We start from the raw sequence: 19105 nt of genomic DNA, 5'->3' as shown, positions 1-19105 counted from the left end.
TACTCTAACCTATGAACTCACTTTTAAGGACTCCACAACTCACGTTCGCAATATTTATTGCTTATTTACTCATTATTATCAATGATGTTTTAGCTTTTTTTGTATTTGCACAGTTTGCTGTCTTTTGCACATTGGCTGCTTGTCTATATTTGTTGTGTGTATTTTCATCAATTCCATTCTATTTCTTAGTACTTACTGTGAATGCCTGCAAGAAAATATATCTCAAGGTAGTACATGGTGACATTTATGTACTTTGATAATGAATTTACCTGAACTTTGAAGTTCACTTAGTCTTTACTTTTGCAAGGCAAAGCAATAAATGTCAATCTTTGCCCATTTTGCCCACTTTATTTTCAAATTTCTGCTCACTTTGTTTCCTTGATTGTGAGCCTTTTGAGCGTCATTTCATCATCTGGTGGTTCTGCCTGCCAGTCATATTAGATAGCAGGCTGCACCGTCTGAGACGAAGAGATATAATTTCCAACTGAAGTCAAGAAAAATCATATATGACAAAATCATTTGTAACAAGCCAAAGTAATGTGGACAACATGTCTCATTCTATTTAATTTACTTAATTACTTCTTGTGCTTATGTTCCATGTTAATTTTCTGCCTTCTTGGAGTCCCTAGTCTAGGTGGGTTTATAAAAGTTTTGTTGCCTCTTGACACTTCACCACATAACTATTCCTAAGTACAAACCAAGATAAATTACTCTGACTAATAGGCTTAGATCAGTACTAGTGACCAAGACTGAACTGTTGTAAAAGCCCAAGGTTCCAGGTGGAAAGTTTCTCAAGACCCCTTCGCCCGGTTCAATCTTGGCCTCTCTGAAGTGACCGAGCAAGCTATTTGGTACGGCAGCAATCTTTGGATGGGCAAAAAATACCACCTGGGTTGTCGGCACATCCAATAAATGAACTATTAGACACAATGTGTTTAACAGCTAAGCCATCTATGATGTGTATGTGGCACCCATTCTGACATGAAAGTCCTTGGCCTCTTCTACTGCCATAATGAGGCCAAACTCAGGTGATAGAAGCAACACCATATTTTTATGCCTCAAACATGATCGCATAAACATTTATTTCTCTAGCTTTCAATAATTCCCCATAACTTCTTGCCCTCCCTTCTTCTCTTTTTCTTCCATACACCATTCTGGTTACCCCTCGCCCCTTCTCTTCTGCCCATCACTTCCCTCTGGTTTCCCACTTTGTTCCTTTTTCCCATGGTCTACTATCCTCTCCTATTCAAGTCCTTTTTTTTCAACCCTTTACCTCTTCCACTAATCCCCTGCCAACTTCTTTGTTCATCCACACTTGCACACCCACTCACCTTTTCCCTCACCTTCTCTCACCTATCACTATCCAAATTGTACTCCTTCCCCTACCCTCACCTTCTTATTATGGCTTCTGCCCCCGTCCTAATGATGAGTCTTGGCCTGAAATGTCGACTGTTTATTGCCTTTCATTGATGGGCTATCTGACTTTCTGAGTTCCTCTAGCCAGCCTGTTGTATGTGTTGCATTTAAAGTTACGCTTTAGTGAATGCTGTGATGATTGTCAAAAATAACAAAGAAAAATAATCTTGATCAAATAACTTTAAAGAAGATGCTTTCTTATTTTATAATTGAGTTCTAAAGCAGAAATATTTTTAAAACAGTATAAATTGTGACTCATTCTACTCGTGCAAAATAGATGAACAACAAAAAGTCAAATGATCCAGTCAATATGAACATTTCATTCAAATATTGTCTTTGAGAGAATGGGGAACTATGAAATAAGGGAGAGAATATAATTGACATTCCGTTGCATTTATCTTGAACCCTTTATTACCAATTTAAATAAAGCTCTAAATTACGCACTAGATAGAGAAACAAATTTAAAGTCAATGAATAAGATATATCTTCTAGAATTATTGGTTTGTTTTATTTATGTTCCTAATTTCTAGAATATTTACAGTTAATTCAGTTGAAGATATATATTTGGCTATTTAATGTATGAGATTTCTAGCTTAATGATGTTACAGTACTTGGAATTGATATATTTCCATTAAATATTAAATAATTACATTTATTTGTCATTATTTTTAATATCAATAAGTAGCTAATAGAGTAATGCTGCTAAAATAGTCTTATAGCATCCTCACCAAAGAAAACAAAAAAATTCTGATTGAAAAAGCAAAATGGCTTTTTTGGAGTTTACTCAAAAGGCTAATTAATTAATATGTAACAGCAAGAAGGAAAGGTCATTTAAATGGGCTTTTACCAAATCAATCCATGTGAGAACTAAGCAAAAGGATTTACTCATGTGAAACTACATTAGCTTCATTCTTTCCTGATAGCACATGGTAATTAAATAATTTATTTCTAATATTGGTGCTTATCTCCAACTCTACCATATATCAATTGACAGAACAGTTATGAAACATTCAAATACATAAATTGTGAGTGCAATAAATGAATATAAGAAATAATTATGCTCTAGTTACTTTTTAATCTAGAAAAAAACAATTTTAGTTATTTAGTATATTTAGAACTCAGAAACCCAAGAACATAAAATTGATAGACTTAAAGACATTGCATCCAAAAAATCCAGAAAAATAATTAATCTAGAAAAATAATTTTAGGTATTTACTGCATTTATAATTCAGAAGCCTTAGTACATCAGATAGTTTGACTTAAAGACACAGCATGCAAGGGAAACAGAAATCATATCTCTGCTGTTCAGGACATTATTCAATAAAATAAGATGAATGCATCTCAAGTAAACAAAGGCAATTTTTATTCTATGTTAAATGAAGAATGACAGACAGTTGTTACTGACAGTAACAAGAGGTTATGTGCCGTGCATGTTATTTGCAGCAGAGAAGTAAATTGCATCATCAAAAAATAGAAGTGACTAAAATAATTTTTCCACAATTATTCACCCCGCTTCCATTAAAGGTTTAAATTGGATATCATTTCAGGGAGAGTGAAGTATCTCAATAAGTGTCCATTCATTATCTGTGTGTCTAGACAGTGGATGTTGGAAAGCAGTTTGACTTTAGAGAGGTATCACAATCATTTCCATTTTAGCCTACACCTGTCATCCACACATTCAATGGAGCTCTTTGAATAGTGATGGCCTCCAACCTTGGGAGATTTTCTTCTCCTTTTGAAAGCATTAGGATTTGTGGAAAGCTTACTTCAAATAAACATGGGGAATTATGCAGACAAAGGATCATTAACATTTCCTTGTCCCTTGCTCTGGGCCTCCCAATGGATGCAGCAATCCCATCCTCCCTGATGACAATCCACAACAGGTTAAGCTTTGAGCCACTGATCATTTCATCTGATAGTAGACATTTACAGATTAGCAAATGGCCACTTAGTCCATTGGGTTTTTTGCTAGCCAACAATGGACTGGTTCAATTTCACTTTCATGATCCAAAGCCTCATAGTATACATCTCTCCCTGGGCTCATTCAGCAGATTTTAAATTGCTCTGGAGATTTAATCCTACACCATCCTTTCAATCTTTGAAAGAAAATCCACAGGCAACAAAACCAATGCAAATTTCACCCAATTATATCATTTGATGCATAGAATTTACAGGAAAAGCTTGGGCAATTTGGCCCTATAGGTGCAAAACCTTATAATAGCATGAATATTAACTTTTCCGGTAAGAAAAAAACTCCCTCCTCCTCCCACTTCCTCTATTCACTACTCTGGCCCCTTACCTCTTATCACCTGCCTATCACCTCCCTCTGGGTCCCTTTTCCTCTTCTATCAAGTTCCTTCCTCTCCATCCCTCTATTTTGCCTACCCACCTGCCTTCACCTATCACCTTCTTGCCATCACAGACAAGAGAAAATCTGCAGAAGCTGGAAATCCAAGGCAAAGCACACAGAATGCTGGAGGAACTCGGCAGGTTCGGGAATGAATGAACAGTTGATGTTTCGGGACAAAACCCTTCATCAGGCACGGAAAGATCGTCCCAATGAAAGGTCTCACCCCAAAATGTTGACTATTTATTTTCATATTTGCTGCCCGACCTGCTGAGCTGTAACGTTTTGTAGTGTTTTACCTTTCACTATCCTCCTTTCCCTTCCCCACCTTTTTATTCTGTTGTCTTCCCCCTTCCTTTCCAGTCCTGAATAATGGTCTTGTCCCAAAACCTCTACTGTTTACTCATTTCCATAGATACTGCCTGATCCGCTGAGTTCCTCATTTTTTTACGCATCTTGTGTGCGTTTTGGTGTAAACTGGTATTCCCACCACCATCTCATCTCCTCCCAACATCTCTTACCTGTCTTTCACCTCGACTAAGATCTTCCCCCAGTCACTGTTCCCCAGATCCACATTCTGGTCATCTCTCTTTTTTATTATACCATCTATTCTTTCCTTTTCCTCTTACCTTCGTTTTGAGATCAGCTTACCTGCTGTTCTGTCAGAGGAAGGACGCGAGGAGGAGAGAGCAGCAGCAAAAATCTCACCTTTTAAAGTCCGTATTCAGCTGCTCAGCTTATAAACCCCGCGATCAGAAGCAGGAAAGAGACGATTACGTTGCAGTCGGCTGATATATCCAATGCCTTGTGCGATAGCAATGATCGTTTACAGTCTAATGTTCAATTCTAGAAAGCGCAGGAAGAAATAATGATCATGAGTCTTGCAATTTATGTTGCTTTTCTTGATCTGTCGCATGAAACCGTTATGAGAGGTTCTGTGACAGAAATTCTAGATACAGGAGCTGTTTGTCACTTAGAAACTGGCCCAGTGTCTGCCCCGAGAGCGCCGGGTCACCGCAAGCGCGGCTATTTTCTGCAGCCCGATTTCCCTTGATCTCAGCTCATGTTATTAGAGTGGCTGCATCTCCAAGATCAGATATCCAGCGTGCTGGTGAGAAGGTGCTGCTCACTGTGTGCAGACGTTCCTAAGCTAAATGTGAATATCGCCTCAAGTTCATCAACCACTTTCGACGAGTGACTGAAATGAAATGAAAAGCTCTGGTCTGGGGAGCACTAACTAAAAGTTGCCAGCACCTCCAGTAGGAATCCACGGCGGTGTCCTTGTTGGCAAAACTGGAAGCAGCAAAGAATGTTAAGGTCTTCCTCCTTCACGGGAAGTGTTTAACGCCAGTCACTTGGTTCAGTACTACATGCACCAGGTAGAGGCAGGCACCTGTGCGCAGGTAAGAGCGGAATTCTCGACTCAGTAAGGGTATCCAGGAGCGCTGTTTGCTTAAAGTGAAACGTTTGTATTTGCGATCAAGCAAAGTCAAATGATCGAAAACTCATGCGGAAATCATTCTGAAGTCCAGAAGTCGAATTCCGATGGCCAAACCCTGGAGACTGGAGATCCGGGGATCTGTCCTGGGGTTAGAGGACTGCTGTGCGTGCGGGTGGTTGGGAGGGAGGGAAAGTGGCCTGTCTCACTGTCCTGTTTTGTTGTTTGTTGTCTTCTGCTTTGTGGTGTTCTGTGTTGTTCTGCCGAGCATCGTTGGCATGCTAAATTGGCGCCGGGATGTGTCGAGGCACTTGCGGGCTGCCCCAGCGCCTCTATAGGTGTTCTGGTTGTTAGAGCAAACAACGTATTTCACTCTTTCTTTCTCCGTGCGTGCAATAACTAATTCTGAATCTGAATCAGAAAAGTCTAGGTGACGTTTCTGAGTGAGCCGGGTTCTTTGTAGATTGGAATTCAAAGTTTTAAAAGTTCAAAGTTTATTATCAACGTACATATACGTCACCATATACACCCCCATAAGGTCTGTAAGTTGTGGGCATACCCAGGAAGTACAGAAAAACTCTAAAGTGTCAATGAAAGACCGCACCTAACAGGACAGATCGACAAAGTGCAAAATGACAACAAAATGTGCAGATACAAAAATAAATAATAATGACAAAATAAGAAATAAATATGCAATAAATGTCGGGAAAATGAGATGAAGAGTCATTGAAAGTGAGCCCATTGTTTTTGGGAACAGTTCAATGATGGGATGAGTGAAATTGAATTAGAGTCTTAGATGAAATAGCCCCTTCGATCCAACTCTTCCATGCCGACCAAATCGTCTCTTTTCCTTAGATTTGTCCCATATCCCTCTTAACCTTTCCTATCCATGTAACTGTCCAAATCCATTGTAAATATTGCAATGGTACCCGCCTCAACCACTTCCTCTGGCAGATCTCTCAAATTCGACTGTGTGGAAAAAGTTCCCCCTCCGTTCCTTTTTAACTCTTTCCCCTTTCACTTTAAACCGGAGCCCTTCAGCTTTAGATTCCTCTGTCCTGGGGAGAAGAGAATGGCTGTGAAGATGCTTCGCATGATTTTCTAGCCTATAAGGTCTATAACTTTGTGTGGTAGAACAAGGAATGTAGAATAGTGTAGCTCAAGATTCGGCCCTTCGGTGGTCCTGAAAGCCTGGAAATTCGCATCGGTGGGGACATCATACGAAGCGTGACACGGGGAGAATGGTGTTTGATCAGAACTAGGAAAAGTTCGACTCTTTTATCTTAATCGGACACCGACATCATGATGAACTCTCAAATAATTCAGTCCATGGGTAGCTAAAGAGAGGGCGAAAAAAAAACAACCATCTTTCCAAAGTGCCCAGGATCTGTCCCGGTCCTCCCGCCCCTCGCGTCACTGTCCCGGGGCCGGGTCTTCGTGTGGGGGAGTGGTGTAACTCAGGAATAAAAAGCCGCTGGTTGCTTCGGCGACAGCTACTGCTCCCCTCGGCTGGAATCACTCCAAAGCCTGCAATCTGACCGGAAGATTTGCCCCCCCCCCCCACACCCCCCAATCCGCGGCGCTGTGAATCAGAACATCATCTGCAAAGGAATGAGTCTGGCGTTGAACTCCAGCCTGGAGGGGCGCGATGGGGACAGGGTCCAACCGGACCCCAGTCCGCCCAGCAACGGCAGCAGTGGGCTCCGGGACGCCGGAGAGAGCGACCTGGACGTGAACACGGATATTTATTCCAAAGCGGTGGTCACCCTGATCTACATCGGGCTCTTCGTGCTGGGCTCGTTCGGTAACTTCATCACCATGTACACCCTGGTGAAGAAGAAGACACTGCAACACCTGCAGGGAACCGTGAACTATCACCTCGCCAACCTAGCCCTGTCCGACCTCCTCATTCTCCTGCTCTGTATGCCCATCGAGCTCTACAACTTCATCTGGGTGCACCACCCCTGGGCTTTCGGTGACGCCGTGTGCCGGGGTTATTACTTTCTCCGGGATGCTTGCACCTACGCCACGGCACTCAACATCGGCAGCCTCAGCGTCGAGCGCTACATGGCCATCTGTCACCCGTTCAAAGCCAAGACCCTGATGTCCAGCAGCCGCACCAAGAAGCTCATCTCCCTCATTTGGGTGCTGTCCTTCCTGCTCGCCACCCCAATGATCTTCACCATGGGGCAGAAGTATGCCAACCCTGTCCCCGATCCGGATGACTTGATCTGCACCACCATCGTGGATGAAATGACCGTCAAAACCGTCATTCAGGTAAATAGTCGGGACGGGATGGTCTCTCCAATCCGTTCGGTGTTGCCGACAGACATAGCCTTGAAGTTAGTTTCGCACGCGTTACTCTTTCATGAGTTTTCGCATCGACGCTGAACGCGGGGACAAGCGGCAGCGTTCAGAGTGTTGGGTCTGGTGTTGAAGAAGGATTGTTGTCGGTGCGAGTAGGAGGCGGGCATGATAAGCGAGTTACTATTGTGGAATAAACAGAGTTACAAGCGCAGTGTGGGGCGCAAGAGTGGCGAGGGCATGCAAAGGGAGATCAGAAGCGCGAGGTAAATGAGGCTGCAGAGCGACGCTTCTTTTGGACCCGTAAAGGATGCAGTGTAGAATTACGAAGGTTCGGGAAGAGACCGTTCAGCCCCATCCCTGTGTTTTCCACTTATCTCTGCATCTTATTGTGTCTGTCCTGTCCCCCTTTGAAGGCCCTGATTGATTCGGTTTCCATCAAACTCCCAATAGGCGAGTTCCCGCTCAGAAGTGCGCTGCAGAAGAAGTGTTTGACTTCCTCAAACCCATCAGCTAATGGGAACAGCTTCCTTCTGAAAGCAGCCACCAGCTCTATCTGATATTCGCGCTTTGCAAATGTTGTTGACGTTTAGAGTAGGGTGAGTAGAACTCTAGACATGACTTTCCCTAGACTTGTACAAATGATCCCTCCATCCTGTTGTTAATGCAGAGAATAATTCACTATTTTTCTGCTAAAAATAGAGCCGATCGATGTCTGTATAACACAACATAAAACCAATTAGAACAAGATTGGAATTGCCTTGTTTGTTCAGGGTTAAAATTAATCACTGATAGTGTTTTATCCTGTTTATAATGAAGTTGCTTGGGTAGGTGGAATAAATAATATAACAGGTTACAACTGTAGTTGTGAGAATTATGCATCAAATCATGGGTCCTTTTATTTTCTATAAAGAACCAATCAAGATATATTCATAAAAATGATATTGTTCGATAGCCATTATTTAAGTTGGCTTTCCTGTATTGAAATTGAAAGTTTAAATAATAGAACTTTCTAATTCTTCAGTGTCTCTTCAACATTATAGCTCCATCACTAATTATGAAGATTAGAATAGGTGTATGTGTACAGAGGTTTCATGAATAACTAAAGAGTGTTTCTCCATTGTATCTCCAAAGTCGCTAGGTCTTTGATCTTTGTTGCTTAAGCATAAAATGGAATGAAATTTTGGGGACTTCAGTAACAGGCAGACAATCCATTTTAACAGGATTACCACCTAGACAGAGATGGTAAACAAATTGTGCGCGTTTCTATAATAAGATGAACTGCAAGGGTTAATGGATTTTTTCAGAATTATAATCAGGTTTGTTATCACTGGTATATGTTGAGAAATTTATTGTTATGACATATGGTTGAAGAGTGTCAAGATATTCTTGGTTAAAATGTTGTGCTGAACAAATTAAATTAGTAATTAGTAATCAAATGGTCAACTAAATTAATCTCTTCTATGTACGTAATATTCATATCTTTTCATTTACCTCACATTCATGTATATAGCTCAATGTCTCCTTTAAAGTTCCTAATGTATCTGCCTCCACCATCACCCCAGGCAACACATTCAAGGCACCCACCACACTGTGTAAAAACTTGACTCTCACATTTCATTTGAACTCCCCCCCCCCATTACCCCCTCTTTAAACTTCAAAGTAAATTTATTATCAAAGTACATGTATGCCACCAAATACAAACTTGAGATTCATTTTCTTGCAGGCATACTCAATAAATCCAATAACCATAATAAAATCAATGAAAGACTGTATCAACCACTGTGCAGGTACAAACAGAAAGGGAAAAAAGAAATAATAATGATAAATAAAATACGCTGTTTCGGAATATATTTTGTATGTGGAGCTTAAAGCACGGCACTGAATTTTTTGTAGGTTTTCAGTTACAGAGAACAAAAAGCTTAAGTTCTATACTTTAATCTCACAAGAAAATATTGTGAAATTACATCATTTGTTGATGATTTCAATACGTTGGAAAGTGAGAGCAGCTCCGCTACTCCTATCCACTCATTTATAGTTTATCCCCATGGTCACCTGGTCTTATCAGAAAATTTCATTTGTCATTGGAAACAATTTAGTCTCAAAATAATAAAGGAAAAGTGAAGAAAAAAGCATAATACAGGGCGGCATGGTAATGTAGCAGTTAGTGTAATGTTGTTAGAGAGACAGCAAACCACATTCAATTCCACCACTTTCTGTAAGGAGTTTGTATGCTCTCCCTATAAACTCCGGGTGCTGTGATATCCTCCCACATTCTGAAGATTCGTAGGTTAATTGACCCCATGGGTGTAGTTGGGTGGCCTGGACTCATTGGGCCAGAACGACCTGTTACCATGTTGTAACTCTATATGCAAAATAAGAATAAAGTCATATCTTCAAGAGCACGGCATGAATGTAAAGTTAGATGGCAAGGGTCCAGGTTAGAAGTGAGAATGCACAGTTAGAATCATCATTCTCCAGAGCAGACCATCAAAGAATGACATGAGACTAAATTGTTATGTGAAGTGCTTCTACAGAGAAGACAGAATTCTTGAGAGAGACAGACTTTGGGAGATCTATTGATGTTATAAGCCACTATGGTTTACTGAGTGTTTGGTTGATTGTTTAGGAGAATGAAAAATAATTTTGAAGCATTTTTCCCTAAAATGACCTTTATTTATCTCTCCTCTGCGATTCTCTGATTATGGGTGAGATGTAGGAGCTTGCAACATGGGCAAGCTTGATGGATAGTTGGTTGTTTCAGACCTCTGTAAGATCAGTATCTGTCAGTGACCCAAGAGTGTGGAGGCTTGAAACTTTTCCACTTTTTGTTCTGTGATGCAGAACTATATCTGATGTTATATCTTTCTTAATAACCCAAGAGATGTTCGCACAGAGCTTGGGAGCAGGTTTATTTTGTACTATCACACTTAAGTTAAAGGAATTTGTTTGTCCAAGTCTTTTAATATCTTATACCATTCATATCTTAGGGCAAAGCCAACATCTGTTTGTGGTAACAGGTGAACTAGCAAACTAAAGGAAGGTTTGGTGCAAATACTTTCATCTCACGCAAATCAACTGTATTCTTGTGACTTTCAATGAGCCACCTGCAAACTGAAGCTGTAAAAGCTGTTAATTCAGCACAGCAAGCAGATGCATTTGGAAGAATTTCTCGGAACTATGCCCCTGAAATGAAAGCCCATTGAGTTTTATACTCTTTAAACACAGAGGGAAAATAGTCGAGCTTCAGAATATCTAATCCATATGATCAACCTTGTGATGGGAAATTGCAACTCCATACAAGAAGTCAAATTACACCATGGCAAAGTGCAAGAGAAGTTCATGGGGTATACATTGAAGTAGACAGCTCTTGAAGGGAGGGCTCAGCTGGTCAGGAAGCATCTATGGAGAGAAACAAATGCCAAATAAAACCTTATCGCGTCTTAGCCTGAAATGTCAACTGTTTATTCCTCACCAGAGATGTTCCTGACCCAAGATTTACAGCATTAGCAGGACTCTTGTGTTCTTGAAGAGAGAATGATTCTTTAAGTCTGACCGTGCACAGGTTTTTAATTTCTAAAAGTATTATTTAATAATACTAGTAGCTTTGATACAGTATGTAGCAATGTTCGTGTTAGATGGACTATTGTTAATACTAGTGGACACAGATACTTGAAGAATCAGATTTCATTAACAACAAAGCAACATTTTACAAAATGTCAATTTGGAAAATACCTCTTATTAAGTTATGTTTACAGCTTTCCTTGCTTGTGCAGTAATTATGAATTCGATTGTAAACAAGATGGGACAATGGAAACCTGATTGGATGTGGACTAACCAATCAGGAGGGACGGATGACGGGGGTATATATATACCACTGGATTAGACATGCCCAGGCATCATCCCTGATGAAGCTGGCAGAGTTTGTCATCGAAATGACGGTTAAAATTGATACCTGCACCCGGCTGGAAGCCCGAGAAGAGTTTATTCAGTACTTCCTCTAATTCTAGTGGACTTCCCTTTGGCTTCACAACACTTGTAAAGTAATGTCCCAAAACCAAATGACATACAATTCATTCAATTAAAATAAGTGAATTTAATGCAACACACACAAAGCTCTGGAGGAACCCAGCAGGTCAGGCAGCATTTCTGGAAAGGAATAACGATTCAACGTTTCAGACCAAGACCCCTCACCAGGATTTCATCAGTACGTAAATTATTAGGGACTGCCTGAATTGTCAGATTGTCAATTACATAATAATATACTGTAACTGCAATTTTCACTTGATCTCCAAAACTTCTCTGCCCAACTTGTTGTAACTAAATTAGCATGCATTGTACCTTCTGACTCAGTCCTTGCTCCCAACCCTTGTGTTCATTTTATACAACTAGTGTTCCACATTTTCATTTTCTACCAGATTTCATTAACAAATATGCTGCTTTTCTTTCTTGATGGTGTTTGATTATTTTATGCAACACACACAAAATGCTGAAGGAACTCGGCAGGCCAGGCAGCATCTATGGAAAAAAGTACAGTCGACGTTTCGGGCCGAACCCTTTGGCAGGACTTAGGGTCCTCCAGCATCTTGTGTGCATTGCTCAGATTTCCAGCATCTTCAGATTTTCTCTTGTTTGTGATTTGATCATTTTATTATTTATTGCAGTAAACAGTTACTTCCTTAAACAAGCTAACTATTTCTGAAATGTGTAACTTCTAAACACTGATCGGGAATTCAAGCTACATTAATATCATAATTTCATTCACTTGGAAATGAACTATTCTTCCAGTACTATTTTATAATTGCAGACTTACTTGCTATTATACGAACCTTAAATCATTAATCTAGAAATTTGGCATCGTAATCAATATATTTGCATGCTATGTGAAGGAGTTTAATCTGAGAACGAAATGTTAAATAAATTCATTCAGGTTATTTTATGTAGATGAGGTCATGTACACGAAGACTGTAGGATATTCAGTGTTTTGCAACAGTGCCAAAAGCATCTAAAGTCTGCTAATGGTTTAGTAGATTCACTCGGCAGAGCTTAGTAGATAGCTCACGATTGTTTCTATGTGACTTAACATTTGCCACCCTTATTTGAAGCACATAAGGCTTGATGAGACCACATTTAGTACCACTGCTGCTATATAAAAAAAATGTTGTCAATACATCAGTCACAGTTCAGAACAGATTTACTGGTCTAAAACATGGATAAGTTGGACAGGCTATGGTTGCATCCACTGCAATTTAAAAGAGTGAGAAGTACTTGATTGTACTATATAAGATCCTAAGGCATCTTGACACGTTGATGTCGAGAACATAAGACCATAAGATATAGGAACAGAATTAGGCTAGCTGACCTATCAAGTCTGCTCCTCCATTTCAGCATAGCTGATCCATTTTTCTCTCAGCCCCAATCTCTGTCTTCTCTCCATATCCCTTCATGCCCTGACGAATCAATAATCTATCATGACGGGCTCCACACCTGCCTGAGCACCTCTTCATCTCTGTTCTAAAAGGACACCCCTCTATTCTGAAGCTGTGTCCTCTGGTCTTAGACTCTCCCACCATAGGAAACATCCTCTGTGGATGCTCTTTATTGAAAAATATAACAAAAATAAATTATCATTCAATGATAAGGTGAGCATTTTCCTGTCAGGGTGTCTTGGAACTCTCTTTCTCAATGGGTGGTGGTCTGCCAGAAATTTTAGGGAGAATGTATCTCATACATTCAAGCCTAAAATGGTATCGTGGGTAGGTAAGTATGCAGAGTTAAGGTTACAGTCAACTGAGCTGTGTTCTTATTGAAGAGCAGGCATGAGGGGTACCTAATACAGGTATTTGTTTGTTTGTATTGTATATCGATGACTATTGAATCCAAATATCAATCTAAGGTCAGATCGGTTCTTTTTGTTGTTCTATTTCTTTCCTTATTTCAATCACTCTTCCTACATACAGCTCACATCCTCATCCATCAATAGAACCAATCTAATTAAGCACCCTACTTCCTGTCTCTGCCTGAATCCCTAATGCCCAGATCAAAACCATGGAGCACTATGTATTTCTGACTGTACTGTCAAAGTACTGCCAAGCTGTACATCATCACAAGCTACAGCATATAGGCAATAATCCGATACATTGTGAGCAATGTTATAAATCTTCTATTCATTCTTGTCACTAACGTTGCAACGCTATCACTAACTCATATAAAACAAATGGAATAACACAATTGCTAAGATTATGGAAAGTGATATGCACATGTGTCTTTCCATGATAAGATTACTCAATTTTATTTCTGGGCCTAAATCATTAATTATTGTAATGGCTAACCATGAATTCACCATGAGCTGTTCTCTACTCTCAGTTGGTGTACATTTAATTTATTCTTTGGGCACAGTAAGTGAGGACGTGATATTGAATAGCTCTTGGATCATCAACTTCAGATCAGATTATATAATTTACAGTGGTGTTTCTTACATCTTGCATGTATCTACTTTAAAATCAGGTGGACTCCCAAAAGCAATTTGTTGACAGGAATTTCAGAAAAGCATTTAGAGATCTTATTATCCTACTTTTTAAAATCTTCTTTTCTGCATAAAAGTGTATAATAAATGTGTTGTAATAAGACTAAAAGACTAAATTAGAATGACATACATGCATTAAAGCGGGATAAATATTCACAACCTGAACCCATGATTGAATGCAATGCACTCTGATAGTTTTTGCAATTTAAAGTGTACTAAACTGGTTTGCTGAGAGAATAATTAATTTATTCCATTATATTTTACATGCTAAACTTTATTCTTCTATTATTTGTCAATATATTTAATATATCTAATTCTCCACTTCTGGATCTGTATTTGTGATATAATATAACTCATTTCAAAATGTTTGAACTAATTATAGTCTTGTGAATTATACCTATTACAAACAGTGTTTCATAATTCGAGCCTGGAGTATTTTTATCTCATGGGTTCCAGCAACACAAGAAATGCCTTCTCAGTGGAAGTTAAGAATGACCAATTAATACTGACCTTTCTAGTGATTCACATATTCCAGGGATCATTACATATTTCAATACCATCTTATTTCATTCTTTAAACTCCAGGAGTTATGCAGTAAGTGCTTCCTTTATTGAATGCCCCATTTAAGTATCTTGACTACACTCTCTCCAAGACAACTGCATCATTCCTTAGATAAGGAGATCAAAATTCTGTGCAGAAATGCTATGAGCAAAGTCACTGAGATTTCAGCAGTTGTTTGATGCAAACTCGTATCTATTATTTATAGGGATTATCAAATGTTGGAAACTGATGTGGTTTCACAAAGAGGGTGAAGTCTCATGGTTTCGGGGTAGATTCAAAACCTTCAAAGGCTTTGCCACCAGTTTAAAAGCATATTGCTTTCTGTGCAGCGGAGTACAGTGAGGAGCTGCTGAAAGATTCTCTTTCCCAGCCACAGGAGGAAGCTGCAAGTGTCAGACTGGAGCATATGTGGTGACACCTTCAAGCTGTACCCTGCACAGCCTTAGGTTGCCTTGGTTGTGAATTAAGCATTATACCCCTATGCATTTCAAATCGTAGTCAGGGATTTCAACCAGGCTTGCTTGAAGAAAACACTGCCCAGTTACCATCAGCATGTAACCTGCGGCACCAAACATTCTAATACAATAGACCACTATCACACTAAGGTAAGGAGTGCCTACCATTCCATGCCCAGTCTGCATTTTGGTAAATTGGATCACTTGGCTGTCCTTCTCCTAACCACATCCAGATAGAGGCTAAAGAGCAAAGTTCCAGAGATTAGGACAACAAAGAGGTAGTCACTGGAGGCAGAGAAGTGGCTTTGGGATTTCTTTGAGTCTGTGGACAGGGCCTTGATCAAGGACTCATCTGTGGATCTGAATAATTACACCATGGTTGTCACAGACTCTATTCAAACAGTTGTAGATGAGTGTGATCCCACAAAACCATTTCAGAGTCTTCCTCAATCAGAAGCCCTGAATGAACCATTAGATCTGCAGTCTGCTGAGGGCCAGATAAGAAGCATCCAAGTCTGGTAACCAACCAAGAAAATTACAAGAGGTCCAGATACAATCTCCGGAAAGCTATGTCATGGCTGAAGTGGCAATTCCAGACTAAACTTGAATCAATAAAGGATGCTCAACAGTCATGGAAGTGCTTGAATACTATCACCTCTTATAAAAGTAAATAAAGTGACTGCAAGGCTTTGCTTCCAGATGAGCTCAATGCATTCTATTCTCACTTTGGCTGACAAAACATGGAGGAGCCATCACAATCTCCCACATAACCCGATGATCCTACGATTTCAGACTCTGAAGCTAATGTGTAAGCAGCCTTCAGAAGAGTGAAACCACAAAAGCACCCAGCCCAGATGGGATACCTAGCCAGGGTTTAAAGACTCGTGCTGGTCAACTGGCTGGAGTGCTCACTGAGATCTTTAACCTCTCGCTTCAGCAGTCTGAGGTACCCACATGTTTCAAGTAGGCTTCAATTATACCAGTGCCCAAGGAGAACATGGTGATCTGCCTGAATAACTATCATCTTGTAGCACTAACATCCACAGTGGCAAAGTGTTCTGACAGGTTGATGATGAAACTTACCAACTTCTGCCTGAGAAGCCAATTGGATCTGTTCCTATTTGCCGGCCGGAGCAACAGGTCCACACAGATGCCATCTCATTAGTTCTTCACTCAACTTGGAACATCTGGACAGCAAAGATGCGTGCATCGGGATGCACTTTATTGACTACAACTCAGCATTTAGTACCATCCTCCCCTCAAAACTAACCAATAAGCTCCAAGATGGCATCAATATATCTTGTGTAATTGGATCCTCAGTTTCCTCACTTGCAGACCCCAATCAGATAGGCAACAACATCTCCTCCACAATCTCTATCAACATAAGTGCACTACAAAGCTGTCTGCTTAGTACTCTGCAATATACATTTAAGACTATGTGGCTAAGCGCAGCTCCAATGCCATATTCAAGTTTGCTGAAAACACCACTGTCGTTGGCTGAATCAAAGGTGCTGACAAATCAGCATATAGGAGGGAGACTGAAATCTGGTTGAGTGATGCCACAACGACGACCTCTTGCTCAATGTCAGCAGGACCAAGGAGCTGATTATTGACTTCCAAAGGAAAACAAAGGCCTGTGAGTCTGTCCTCACACAGTAGAGATCATCTCATGTTATCTGGAGATGACTCATCAATCATTTAAGAAGAGCAGAGCCAATTGTTAGAGAAGAAAGGCATCCAAAGCTGTCAGAACCACTCCCTGCAGTCCCAGAGTCAACTCCTACAACCACCACAGAGGAGGCTACAGAATCTGAGATTGTTTTACAGCCTCATGTCTCACCAGCCAAGTGATCCTGTTTGTCAGAAAAATTTTTATCCCATAAGATTAAGAATTAGAATTAGAATTTTATTTTTTACATGTATCTCAAAACATTAGGGAGTAAAAATCTTTATGCTGCATCTCGTTCACCATGTACAAGCAGCAAGGAAGGGAAATGAGGGAGAATATTGCCCAAACACTAAGACTGTGTACATAATTATTTAGTATCAGATATGCCATCAGATCAGTGTGTATTGATAAATCTGATGGCCTGGTGAAGGTAGCTGTCCTGGAACTTGTTGGTCCTGGCCTTAATGCTGTGGTACTGTTTGTCAGACAGAAGCAGCTGAAACGGTTTTTGGTTGGGGTGGCTGGAGTCCCTGATGATCCTCTGGACCTTTTTTTATGCACCTGCTGCTGTAAATGTCCTGAGGTGATTAAACCTTTAGGCATGAATGGGACAAATTAACATTTACTGTGCTGTGGATGTCTATATAGTGGTTGTATTATATTGTATACTGTGTGTGTGTATATATGTATGTATAGTAACTTCAGAGCGATACATTACATATTGGGGTTGAGATGCATTCTGTATTGAGTAGGAGTTGTAAATATATTGTTTAATATAGCATTCTTTGTTTCCATAATTCATTGTGGGTTATATGTAAGAATTATGTGAATGGTATACGTCATTACACTACCACGCAATATGTGAGTCCCTCACTAAAGAAAAAGAACAGAGCAGCTAAGTAGACCATTATCCAGGCTCCTGTGTTGTTCTTTTGATTGGTATCCGGAGTTACAAAGCATATCACTAACCAGGTCTGTAGAGGTGTGTACAATTGTACATTCACCTATATACAGCTGTGTGCAACAGCCCATCCCTTCAACACTGCACAATCTAGTTTGTCAGGCCCTGCCCTATATTGTCTGCCTCCATTTTCTCTGTAACCATAACACTTTATTCTGCAATCTGTTATTTTTTCTATGTACGCTGCCTCAATGTAGAAATGTGATGGAATGAATTGTACAGATGGCATGAAAAAGCTATTTTTCACTGTACCTTGGTACATGTGACAATAACAAACCAATCAGCAATCATATTAACACTCCGCTGAATTCGTTACTTTCCATTTTTGAAAGAGCCGTACTTATCTACCATGGTAGATGCAACATAATTAATCACAACCTATCACAATTTGAAGCAGGGTAATTGCTGCTCTACCAAGCCACAGCTGGAGGGAACAATTTCTGCCCTACTGCCCTGACCATTTTGGATGACAGCTACCCATATCCTGCCAAGCCAATGACAAATACACTCAGTGGCCACTTTATTAGGTAAACCTGTAGAACTGCTCATTAACGCAAATATCTAATCAGTCAATCATGTGGCAGCAGCTCAATGCATAAAAGCGTGCAGACATGGCAAAAAGGTTTGGTTATTGTTGCTTGGCCTTTTCACGAGTCAACCACATGGCTAGAGGGTCTGGAATCACAAATAAATCAGACCAGGAAAGGTAGTAATGACTTAAATTATTTTTATGATGATCTATAGTTTTTTGGCTACCTTTGTCAAACCTAGTATATATTTTTAATACAATATTATTATCTCGGTTGTTGTTCAGACCAAACATTAGAATGGGGAAGAAATGTGATCTATGTTGCAAGAGGAATTGAACTTAAGAGCAGGGAGGTTGTACTACAACTGTACAGGCTGCTGGTGAGGACGCACCTGGAGCATAGTGTGCAGTTTCTGGTCTCCTTACTTGAAGAAGGATATACTGGCTTTGGAGGCAGTACAGGGGAGGTTCACCAGGTTGATTCTAGAGATGAGGGGGTTAGACTATGAGGAGAGATTGAGCCACCTGGGACTGTGCTCGCTAGAATTCAGAAAAATGAGAGGAGATCTTACAGAAACATAAAATTATGAAAGGAATAGATAAGATGGAGGCAGGAAAGTTGTTTCCACTGGTAGGTGAGACCAGAACTAAGGGACATAGCCTCAAGATTCAGGGGAGTAGATTTAGGACGCAGCTGAGGAGGAACTGCTTTTCCTCAGAGGGTGGTGAATCAGTGGAATTCTCTGCCCAATGAAGCTGCAGAGGCTACCTCAATAAATAAATTTAAGAAAAAGTTGGATAGATTTTTGCAGAGTAGGGAAATTAAGGGTTATGGGGAAAAGTTAGGTAGGTAGAGATGAGTCCATAGCCTGATCAGCCATGATCTTATTGAATGGTAG

At 40.2% G+C, this 19105-nt stretch overlaps 1 protein-coding gene across 1 annotated transcript in view; it reads left to right on the top strand.

Moving 5' to 3' along the window:
• The first annotated feature begins 6812 nt into the window (after positions 1-6812).
• ntsr1 (neurotensin receptor 1 (high affinity)) overlaps positions 6813-19105 on the top strand; it is a 56310-nt gene continuing 44017 nt past the window's right edge. Inside the window, exon 1 of the mRNA XM_059981201.1 lies at positions 6813-7478. Within this exon, the coding sequence (XP_059837184.1) occupies positions 6813-7478 (666 nt within the window). The remainder of the gene's footprint in view (positions 7479-19105) is intronic.

This window comes from Hypanus sabinus, chromosome 9 (assembly GCF_030144855.1).
Source record: "Hypanus sabinus isolate sHypSab1 chromosome 9, sHypSab1.hap1, whole genome shotgun sequence".
Lineage (NCBI taxonomy): Eukaryota > Metazoa > Chordata > Chondrichthyes > Myliobatiformes > Dasyatidae > Hypanus > Hypanus sabinus.
The sequence above is the reverse complement of the archived record's forward strand: the minus strand, read 5'-3'. Positions and strand labels throughout refer to the sequence as shown.